General features: G+C 45.8%; 2 protein-coding genes across 2 annotated transcripts; one reads left to right on the top strand and one right to left on the bottom strand.

The window, feature by feature from the left end:
* The first annotated feature begins 2,520 nt into the window (after positions 1 to 2,520).
* Positions 2,521 to 5,592, top strand: Ly6g6f (lymphocyte antigen 6 family member G6F). The gene is made up of 6 exons (XM_005338994.3): positions 2,521 to 2,616; positions 3,085 to 3,414; positions 3,552 to 3,815; positions 4,767 to 4,922; positions 5,080 to 5,146; positions 5,295 to 5,592. Exons 1-6 carry the CDS (start codon positions 2,559 to 2,561, stop codon positions 5,317 to 5,319), a joined length of 900 nt encoding a protein of 299 aa, XP_005339051.3. The 5' UTR covers positions 2,521 to 2,558; the 3' UTR covers positions 5,320 to 5,592.
* Positions 4,445 to 8,351, bottom strand: LOC101977693 (lymphocyte antigen 6G6e). Its single transcript, XM_005339042.4, has 3 exons — positions 8,187 to 8,351; positions 7,352 to 7,477; positions 4,445 to 7,243 (listed from the first exon to the last, which is right to left on the bottom strand). Exons 1-3 carry the CDS (start codon positions 8,236 to 8,238, stop codon positions 7,020 to 7,022), a joined length of 402 nt encoding a protein of 133 aa, XP_005339099.1. The 5' UTR covers positions 8,239 to 8,351; the 3' UTR covers positions 4,445 to 7,019.
* Between the last annotated feature and the right edge of the window lie 2,845 nt (positions 8,352 to 11,196).

The following is an 11,196-nucleotide window of genomic DNA, read 5'->3' as shown; positions in this document are numbered from 1 at the left end:
TAATGAATTATCCCTCTCTTGCACAACAAACCATCATGTTCAGGGAAAGAAAGAAAACCACATAAGAATACATAGAATATGATAGCATTGTATGAAAGTCAAAACCACATAAAATTTAATAATAAAACAAGTGAAAGACAAAGACCAAATTTAAAATAGTATACAGTATAAGGTAACTTTGACTGAAATGGTAATGTTCTCTTTCTTAACATATATACAGATTTGTTTTATTTTCATTGTATCTTACATCTACATAATATATATACTCTAGTTTTTTATTGAAGTAAACACATATACAAAAAAAGGGATGGATGTGAATAAACCTATATATTCAGCACCCAAATCAAGAACAAATCATTATGGCACCCAGAAGAACCTCTGGATTCCTGCCAATTGCTACCTGCCCCCCCCCAAGATATTCCACTCTCTGAATTTCTCACCCACACATTAGTTTTCCATTTTTTTTTACTGTATATAAATAAAAATCACACAATACATATTCTTTGTGTCTGATTTCTTTTACTCTGATGACACTTGTGAGATTCAACTTCATAGCAGGGCTGTGTTTGTTCTCTTTACTATCCAGTATTCCATCCTGTAAATATACCACAGTTTGCCAGCAGCAGTGCCCCATACCTGTAATCCCAGCAACTTGGGAGGCTCAGGCAGGAGGATCACAAGTTTGAGGCCAGCCTCAGCAACTTAGTAAGGCCCTAAGCAACTTAGTAAGACCCTGTCTCAAAATTTTAAAAAAATTTTAATAAAAGAATGGGGATATGACTCAGTGGTAAAATCCCTCTGGGTTTAATCCCCAGTACCACGCCCCCCCCAAAATATATATATCTCACAGTTTTAGCTTTTATATAGTTGTACCTCATATATAGTCTGGTATGAAGAATTTCATCAAAAATAATCAGCAAAAATAATTTAAATGCAGAATAAATTTGACAAAATTATGCTTGTGCATGTATAAATATACCATAGTGAATTCCATATTTATGTATATTTCTAAAGCACCAATCGATTAAATAGGGGCTGGGATTGTAGTCAGTAGTAGAGCACTTGCCTAGCATGCGTGAGACACTGGGCTTGATCCTCAGCACCACATAAAAAAGTAAATAAATAAAGGTATTATGTCCATTTACAACTGAAATTTTTTTAGATAATTACATAAATGAATGAAAGATCAATAGAGTAAGGAGAATAGGGAGAGGGAAAAGGGAAGGGAAGGGGGATACTGGGAACAATAATGGAATAAATTAAAATCCATGCATGTATGACTTCATTTCATCAAAATGAATCCAACTATTATGTAAAACTATAATGCACCAACAAGAAAAAAACATAATAATTTAAGGTCAGGTGCAGTGATGCATGCCTATAATCCCAGTTCCTTGAGAGGCTGAAGCAGGAGGATAGCAAATTCAAGGCCAGCCTGGGCAATTTAGGAAGACCCTGTCTCAAAATAAAAAAGGGCTGGATATAGCTCAATGGTAAAGTGATATTGGGTTCAATCTCCAGTACAGGGAAAAAATAAAAAACAGAAGAAGAGGAGAAGGAGGGAGAAGGAGGAGGAGAAGGGGGAAAATTTAAGGGGCTAGACTGTGGCTCAGCAGTAAAGCACTTGCCTAGCATGGCAAAGCTCTCAGTTTGATTCCCCAGCACCTCAAAAACACAAGCAGATAGTGGCAAAGCACTTGCTTAGTATGCACAAAGCCCTGTTCAATCCCCAGTACAACAAAAATAAGGAAATTAATCAATGTAGGGGCTGGGATTGTGCTCAGTGGTAGAGTACTTGCCTAGCATGCATGAGGCCCTAGATCTGATCCCTAGCACCAAAATTAATTAATTAATTTAAAATAAATAACACATTAAAAACTTTTAGAACTGTATAAAGAGCTTCCTTCAGTCTTGCCTGGAGCAGAGGGATGAATTAATGAATAATCCAGATCCCTGCTATTCTTCTCTTTGATTAATAGCTTAGAATATTTCTCAAGAGTTCTAGAGGTGCTGGGGTTGTGGCTCAGTGGTAGAGTGCTTGCCTAGCATGTGTGAAGTACTGAGTTCAATTCTTAGCACCACAGAAAAAATAAATAAATAAAAATAATTAAAATGTTCATCCACAATTAAAGAGAGAGAGAGGTCTGTGGTATACCAGGAAACCACTGCAAAACTCACTCCAATCATTTATGGAGCATTAACTGTATGTCCAGCTCTGTATTGGGTTCCATGAAGAACTCAGGACCTTGGCTCATGGCTAATATCTCTCAGGAGTGGAAGAAAGATCACAGAATATACCTCCAAACTGACTGGAGATAGAGACCTGGAACCCCATCTATGTAAAAGTGGCTTGAGTCAGTTTCTCCTCCACCCCCAAAACAGAAAGATGGGGTCATTTTCCCCAGTAGACATGAAACTGGGTTTTATCTCCCCAGCATTCTCATCCCTTCCAGAGGCCCATGTCACTCCAGCTCAGGGAGTATGGGCCTTTATCTGGTTTCTGTTTCCTCCCTAGTAACCCCAGGTCTTAGAGCGAAAGAACTTGGCAGTCTCTCCCCATGGCAGTCTTATTTCTCCTTCTTCTGTTCCTCTGTGGGCTCCCTCAGGCTGCTACAGGTAAGGGGCAGGAGGTGGGAGATATTTCAGCTATTTGCAAGATTAGGGAGGGATTGCTGATCTTTCTCCTTAGAGGTCTGGAGAATGCATCCAACTCAAGAATACAGACTTACCCATTTGACCTCTCCCTGCCTCTACCACTGGTGGAGACCCAGAAGAAATGAGGGTCCAGGTTATGTACACTTTCCTTTAGAAAATAAAAGCAGATGAGTAAATGTCTAAAGAGATGGGCATTTGCCAACTATTCCAGGCTTTTCTCTCATCTCCAGACCCTTCCACCAGCTTGGGGAGGGGGGAAGGAAAGTCTGTACACTCTTCCTTCCACCTCTCTTTCTTTGTAGTTGTCACTTAAGAAATGTGTTCATCAGTTGAGTCACTGCTGGGAGACCCTATAGAGGGAGGGAGCCAGGGGTTGGAGGACCTTGATGCAATCGAGGTCTCTGGCCTCATACAATTGTCTCCTCACAGACAACATCCAGGTCATCTATGTAGCCTTGGGGGAAGCGATGGAGCTGCCGTGTCCCTCACCACCCACCCTACATGGAGATGAACTCCTATCATGGTTCCACAGCCCTGGAGCAGGCTCCTCCACCATCCTGGTGGCCCAGGTCCAAGTGACCAGGTCAATCCCAAACCTTAGGAAACCTGGAAAGGAATCCAGGCTCAAACTCCTTGGAAACTATTCCTTGTGGTTGGAGGGGTCCAAGGATGGAGATGCTGGGCGGTACTGGTGCACCGTGCTGGGTGAGCACCACAGGTATCAGAACTGGAGAGTGTATGATGTCTCTGTTCTCAAAGGTAAGATACCAATAACCTGGTACCAGTCATATAGGAACCTAAGGTTGAATGGGGAGGGAGTAGAAAAGAACCCAGAGACTGCAAGCTGTAGGGACTGGGGAAGCCCAAAGAATTGAAAGGTCTTCTTTCCTCCACAGGATCCCAGTTCTCTGCAAAGGCTACAGATGGATCCTCCTGCTCTGTCCTGTTGTGCTTTGTGGTCCCTGTCAGACGTCTGGACTCTGTGACTTGGCTGGAAGGGAAGGGTCCTGTGAGAGGACGTGTTCATTCCTTCTGGGGTGATGGGGCTGCCCTGCTCTTGGTGTGTCCTGGGGAAGGGTTTCCTGAGCCCAAGGGCCATAGACCAAGAATCATCCGGTGCCTCGTGTCTCAGAATAAAGGAGTCAGCTTTAGCCTGGCAGGTAAACCGAGGGAGGAGATGTGCCAGAGTTGGGATAAGAAAGTAGGTGGAATAGGAGACAACTAGGGACAGGTTGAGGTGACTTCTGTTGGAGCAGATCATTCATTGCTGGTAGGAGGAGGCAATTTTTATCATTGACTGAGTCCATAACAGAGAAAGGGATTGGTTAAGCCAACTTTCTGGTGGAATAGACTAGCAGCAAAGATGTATATATTTCAGTGGAATATACCATTGTTTAGAAATAGTGTAATTTATGATTTTGTGGAATATCCTATAGCAGAGATGAAGAAAATAAGGATTATTGTTGGGGCAGTTGCGTTTGAAGAAAGGATATATGCACTAGTGTTTTAATGGCCCATTGATAGAGAAGACAAAAGGAAAAAATATATATTTGTTCTACAAAAAAAGTAGAAAAAAGGTCATTAAAGAAAGAATGAATACTATTGGATGTAGAATAACTAATTTAAGTCAGGATGTGGAGCAAATGGCTACTCTTTGGGGAATCAAAGGCCAGTCAATGGGCAGCGGCTGGGCCTTATTGCCCTCTGTATCCTTACCACCTTATATGGTATCTAGCATGTGGTGAGACTAAGCAAGTCTTAGAGAATAAAGAATGAATGGAAGAACAAATAAATGGAGGACACTTTATTTTTTCTTGAAAAGTTGAATTACTATGAGGGCCGTTTTGGCTGGTGGTCTGTTCTAGAGCTAGCTGTCCACATATGAACAGGGTAACACTGTCATTCTCTACTGAGGTTTTCTACTACCCATGGGGTCAGGGGGAGAGGTCTGGAAAAGAGCAAAGTGGGATGGTGGATATTGGGGACAGGGAAGCTCATGAAGTCTTCTATAGGAAGATCCTACCAGATTGGGAGGAGTTTGTCTTTGGGGTACAGGGACAGGTCCTTTCACTGCCTCCCTCCTTATCCCTCTTGTCTTGCTCTGACTACAGCCTCCATGGAAGCTTCTCCTAACCTCAGTGTACCTTCCATGGCCTGGGATGTGACTTGGATCCTGATGCTGTCACTCACAGTGGGCCAGGCATTCACCATCCTAGCTCTCAGCATCATGCTCTGGAGGCGGAGAGTCCGGGAGGTTCAGGGCAGAGGTGAGTCCCCCCTCTTCCAGAAGGGAGAAGAGGGCATATGTGAGGTCAAGGTTCATATATTGCTTCTGAACCTTGTCCTCTCTAGGGGAGGGAGTAGAAAAGAACACAACTGAATTATCTAGAGACTTCTATACACATTCTGACTACTTCTCCCCAGATGCCTCCATTCCTCACTTTAAACCTGAAATCCAGATCTATGAGAACATCCACTTGGCCCATCTCAGGTGAGGAACAAACAGGGGACAGAGGCCTAAATTGCAAAAGGTCTGGGGTGGGAGAGGAAACACTGGATTGGGGATGAGGCTCTGGTTCCTGAGGAAGTAGAGAATAGAACTATACTTAATCTGACAGTCTGCTTTACAAATCCCACAGCCCACCTGCCCACAAGACCAGGTAATCTTGGTGACATCTGCTGCTGGGAAATGTGACCTTCTCTCTCTCCCTGGTCATCTGGCACTTGAAAAATTCCCTGAAAACCTCAGCGGGGATGTAGGGCTGGGAGGTGGGCAGAGAATGTGACTTACTGTCTATCTGGCCTCCTGCAGCCCTCAGGCTACCTGGGAAATGGGGATGGGGGAGCTGAAGAAAAGGTGTAGCATTATTTCATGATGTCACCTACAAAAAGGTGTGGTTTTGTGTCTTGAATTGGCCAGAGGAGGGTTGGCCCTGAGCATGCAATACTATAGAATTGAGGGGAGGCTGGGGTACCTGTTGAGGGTGAGAAGGGGTGAGGTAGGCAGGGAGGAGATAAAGGAATCTAGAGTCACAGGGGAATCTAAAGAAGAATGGGGGAAACTGAGGAATAGAGAAGGAAAGAGACTAAAGTTAAAATAAAAAGAAACAGAGAGAAAAAAATAGAAGTGCAAAGTGGGAGAACTAAGGGACAGAAAATGGAAAGAAGACTCAACATGCCTCCAAATTAAGCCAGACCTCCCCACCCGCTAAGCCTCATTCTCACAAAGAAGCTAGGGAACAAACATATTTAATCAGCTCACAGACTTCCTCAAATGGAAGGGAAGGAACCAAGTCAGAATGGGGGTGCCTACGCTCCACCTCCAGCCAGACTCCCTCCTTATCCATGGCACACAGACTTCCCTGTGGGGCTCCACTGTGGCATTCAGCGCTAAACAGTTATCACTTCAGACTCCTAGGAACACTACCTCCCTGTGCCCATGGCTCACACCCTCTCTCCCTAAGCAGAGAAGAGTGTCCACAAGGGTTAGCAGGTGGGATTCCCTAGTGAGGCTGGTTATGCTTGGCCACCTATGAACTACAGACAAGTTTGGGCTGGTCAGTGGGGAAGGGCATTCACACTCCCAAGTTGGCCAGTCCCCAGTCTCAGGCAGAGATGAGCTGGACTCCAGGCCACATCCTCATAAAGTAACCCTATCAGTTCCCCTTTTGGGTCTTGGCTCAAGTCTGGGCTTCCCTGGAGAAAAACTTCCTTTGATATCTTGCCTAAAACATTCATGCTACAGCAGCTTAAGCTAAGATACTGGCAGGAAGGAGAATGAGATGACAGATGGAAAATGAGGAGAATATTGTTTAGGTTCCAGCACTCCAACCCAACCTGTCAGGCAGCTATAGTTCATTCTTAGAGAGCACACCCATGCATTCACACACACACACCCTACACACACTGAACCATTGCTAGGTTCCCAGATAGCTCCTTTATTAAATGTACTCTATAGTTCCCCACCTACTATGTTACATCTTTCCCAGAAAGACCTTCCTCATCACCATACCTTGTGCCCTTTCAATTTCCTTGCCTGGGACCACAGCTCTATCAAAATGGCATCTTGCTAGGCACCTGGGGCTGAGAGAAGACATCAGCACCAGGCGTTTGGAAAAGACAAAAGACACAGAGCAGATGTTTCTTATGAGGCTGGGCTTTGGGTGGGTGCCTACAAGGGCTAGAGCAGTGCCCATGGGAAACAGGTCTTGGGAGGGGTCTGTGGAGGTGTTGGGTCTAGGAGTCTAAGGATTGTGTACAAAATCAGGTTCTTGGGCATGTCTCAAAAGTGTCCATGCGGGTATTTCCAGTACCATGTTGATGGTGAAGGAGTCTTGGGTTGGGGGCTGAGAGTCCACACAAGGCTAGTGGAGGAGTTGGCCTCCCCAGGCAAAATTGGCCACCAGGAGGAGCAGGGTGGTGAGGAAGAGACTGGGGAGCCACTGTGCTGTGACAGCCGAGTTGCACAGGTCCTGCTCACAGCAGTGGTGCCGCAGAACGTAGGCATGTGACCAGTAGGTGGCATGACCTGGCAGAGGGCACTGGGTCCTTGGGAGGCAGCCTTTCCGCTCGATGATCTCATTCTGGTCTGTGGGATGAAGGAGGAATGCTGAGGCGGGGGTGGGGGCAGCAGGAAAGGCAGGAAGGAGACAGGTAGGGAGCCACCTGGACAAGGGCCAATGGACCATACTCCTACCTGAGGTGCCAACAGTGATGCCACAAGCTTCATCATCCTGACACTCTGTGGGTACAGGGTAGCAAGGCTTGGCGAAGCTGCAGGTGTAACAGCGAAGCCGTCCCTGGGCAGAGGAAGTGGTGAGACCTGTTGGGTCAGCAGAGATCAGGGCAAGAAAGTAAAAAGCAGAACTCCAAAGGAGCTGGCAGAGGGACATACAGAGAGAGATGGCACACAAAGTGGGAGAGAGGAACCATAAAATGGAGGCAGACAGAAGTAGAAAAATAAGAAAGGAAAGAGAGAGAACAAATGAAAAGAAACAGGCAGAGAGGCAAAGGGAATTAAGAGGGAGGTGCAGACATAAACAGAAGCCAAAAGAATCAGAGACAAGCATAGAGAAACACACACACACACACACACACACACACACAGAGAGAGAGAGAGAGAGAGAGAGAGAGAGAGAGAGAGAGAGCAAGAGAGAGAGATTGGTGAAGAGGTGGAGGGGGAAAGTGAAAAAACTCAAGTAGATGGCATCAGAGGCAGAAAAGAAAATGGGAATTGACATTGACTGAGGGGTACAGCACAAAAGCAAGAGGTGAGATAAGGAACAAGAGACACAGAGGCAAGTCAAAGACTCCCAAGGAAGAGACAGTGCCTCTGAAAGGCAACTTCTGCTCTTTCACATTGTCAACTGGCCTGAGGCCATCCCAGTGGTTGGTCTCCCCAAAGTCGTTCCTGCTCTCTTGTTGGCTTCTCCCAGCTCCCTCTCCCTTCCAATCCTCAAAATCTGCCAGCCCCTGCCCCAGCCCCCTGCCCCCTGCCCCCTGCCCCCGAGGATTCCCCAGTCCACCCTTACCCAATGCCCCACAGAGGAACAAGGCGCAGAGGAAGATGCTGGAGGTGCCCATGGCAGGACCTGGGCTCAGGAAATCTGGGAGAATGTGATCTGCACCCCGAGATGGAACATCTGAGCATGACAGGGAGGGACCAGTAAACAAACACACCTAGGGAGAGAACCTGGGGGTGGAATAGGACAGATTTCACCAGCATGACTCAGCAGGGTCCCCAGCCCTCTGCTCCGGAGCCCCTGTCTCTCACCCCCCTCCCTGCCCGTGCCTTGAGGGTCTTCTCTGTTCTCTCAATGTTTATAACTCAGCTCCGTCTGCTGCTCCTGAGTTATGTCTGTCGCCTTCCCTTCTGCTCCCCTCCCTTGCTCCCCATCTCAAGCTGTTCTCTGTTCTCTTATTCTTTGTTTTCTCTATCCCCTCAGTGCATGTGTGCTTCTCAAGGTCACACTCCTAAACAGTCCTGGCCTAGATCATTAGAGTGTGTGTGATGTTTGAAGGTGGAATCAACAACACTCATTCACCCACCTACACAGCCCAGCTGTGGAGAGGACCCACCCACACAGTCCAGCTGTGGAGGGGACCCACCCACACTGCCCAGCTGTGGAGGGGCCAGCCCCACCCTGCTTCATATACCTTTGATCCCCCCCAAGCCTCAACATTCCCACCCCATAATTATTCCTCCCAGCTTTACTACCTTGGAGGAAAAAAATTAATCATGGGTGGGGCTGGGTGGATGTGCTTCCACTGGGGAAGAATGAGACTAGGAACAAAGGCATGGATAGAATGAAGGGACTGGGGAGTGTGGCAGAGTCTGGATGACTGGGGTTTAAGAGATTGGAGACAGGACTGTGGGTGTAGTTCAGTGGCAGAGTGCTTTTCCTAGCATGGGTGAGGCCCTGGGTTTGATCCTCAGGACCACAAAAAAGACTAAGGAGGAATAAGGAAGACTTGGAAGGTGAGGGCAGGGGAGACACTGAGCAGCAGTATTTAAAAAGTTTGATCTCAGGAACTCTCTCTCTGTCTCTCTGTCTGTCTCCCTCCCTCTCTTCCTCCCTCCCTCTTTTCTGGTACTGGGGATTAAACTCAGTGGTGCTTTACCTCCCCAGCCCTTTTACTTCTTATTTTTACTTTTTTTTTTTTTAACTTTTTTTCAGTCAGGGTCTTGTTAAGTTGCTTACGCTTCCCTAAATTGCTTTAAACTTGCAATCCTCCTGCCTCAGCCTCCTGAGTTGCTGGAATTATAGTCATGCACCACTGCACCCAACTCTTTACACTCTTAAAAAAAATATATATCCAAATGTCCCAAAGAGTTTGTTTTCATGTTTTTTATATCAATATGTATTGTATTAGAAATTAAAATATGACATTTTAAATAGGTATTGATTTGTTTCACAAATAAGAACAATAAACCTATTACATGTTAATAAAATAGTTTTATGAAAAATAAATACAAGTTCTCAATTTCACAGTAAGAAGAGTGGAAGTGCTTTACATTTTTGTGAATCTATTTCATGTCAAGCTTAAGATGGCAGGGTTTTCATGTCCACTTCTTTGATATTCAGTCTGTAGGGATATGTTATTTGGTTGAAAATCCAACCTCAAAGATAATCCAATGGAATTGGAAAAGGAAGACCCTTGAAGACCCTTTGACAGAGTCTTAGAGACCCCCAGGAGTCTTGAGCAATAATTTTTTAACTACTGCTGAAGATGGAGGAGTTTGAGGCTTCAGAGGATGCTGAGAGCATCCACAGGCCCCTCCCTGTCTCCACTGGGGCCCTGGCGCCTGCTGGGGGAGACTCTTTCCTCCCTTTTTATAGCCCTATAAATCTAAAACAAGGGGGATATAAGGCTGGCAGAGCAGGGCCAGGGAGGGGGGTGGGCGGGAGGGAGAGGCCCTACTGACACAGGTAGACATGATGAAGCCCCAATTTGTTGGAATCCTGATCTGCACACTGCTGGGGGATGCATTGGGTAAGGAGGAGGCCAATTCACCTCTCATATGGCCTGTCTTACCCTCTGCCAGCAACTTCCTAGAGAGCCCCAGGTCCAGTGCCTCTTTTCTCCTGCCTCTCCTGCCAGGAAACCGCATGCGGTGCTACAACTGTGGTGGAGGCCCCAGCAACTCCTGCAAAGGGACCGTGACCATCTGTGGTGAGGGTGAACGTTGTGGCTTCTTGGAGCGTAAACCCCAACCAGGCCTGGGACAGAGCAAATTGCCTGAGAACCGTGAGTCCTCAGTTTCTCCCTCTTCCCTCAGCCCTTCCCTGCCTTTAGGCCCCACTTTATTCCTCTGGCTTCCAGAACCTTCCAGGCTCCGTCTGGCTCTGGGCAGATGGTGCCACTGTTGGAGAAGAGCAGTCTGTACCCTTCTGGTTCCTGGCACTGAGCACCTGAGCATCCCACAGTTCTTGGGCTTTCACCTCCCTCCTCTTTATTCTCCAGAAAGAATCAGAGGCCCATTTACTCAGAAATTCGTCCCTTAAGTCAGGGGCCAACTTTCAAGCACTGGCTAAGAGGTATATTGTGTATGTTTTAATATTTTAATTTGAAATAATTTTGGATTGACAGAATGTTTGCAAAAGTAGTATAGGAAGTTCTTGTATATCCTTCACTCAACTTTCCTTAATGCTAACATATCACATAACTGTAGCACAATTATCAAAATCAGAAAATCACATTGGTATAATATGACTAGCTAATTTAGGCTTTTTGATTTAGCCAGTTGTTCCACTCTTGTCCTTTATCTGGTCCTGGACACAAATGAGGGTCCCATGTTGCATTTCATTCTCACGTCTTTTCACATTCTCCAGCCTGTGCAAATGCTCAGTCTTTCTTTGTCTTTCATGATTTTGATATTTTTGAAAAGCCCTGATAGATCACTTTGTTTTTATGTAATTTTATGATATGTTGTTTTGTAGATTGCTCTCAATTTGGATTTGTCTATTTACTTGGTTTTTTTTTTTTTTTTTTTTTGTAGTACTGATGATTGAACTCAGGATGCTCTATCCTAAGCTATCC

The sequence above is a fragment of the Ictidomys tridecemlineatus genome, chromosome 8 (assembly GCF_052094955.1).
Source record: "Ictidomys tridecemlineatus isolate mIctTri1 chromosome 8, mIctTri1.hap1, whole genome shotgun sequence".
In the NCBI taxonomy this organism is placed as follows: Eukaryota; Metazoa; Chordata; class Mammalia; order Rodentia; family Sciuridae; genus Ictidomys; species Ictidomys tridecemlineatus.
This window is presented reverse-complemented; position numbering and strand designations above follow the sequence as displayed.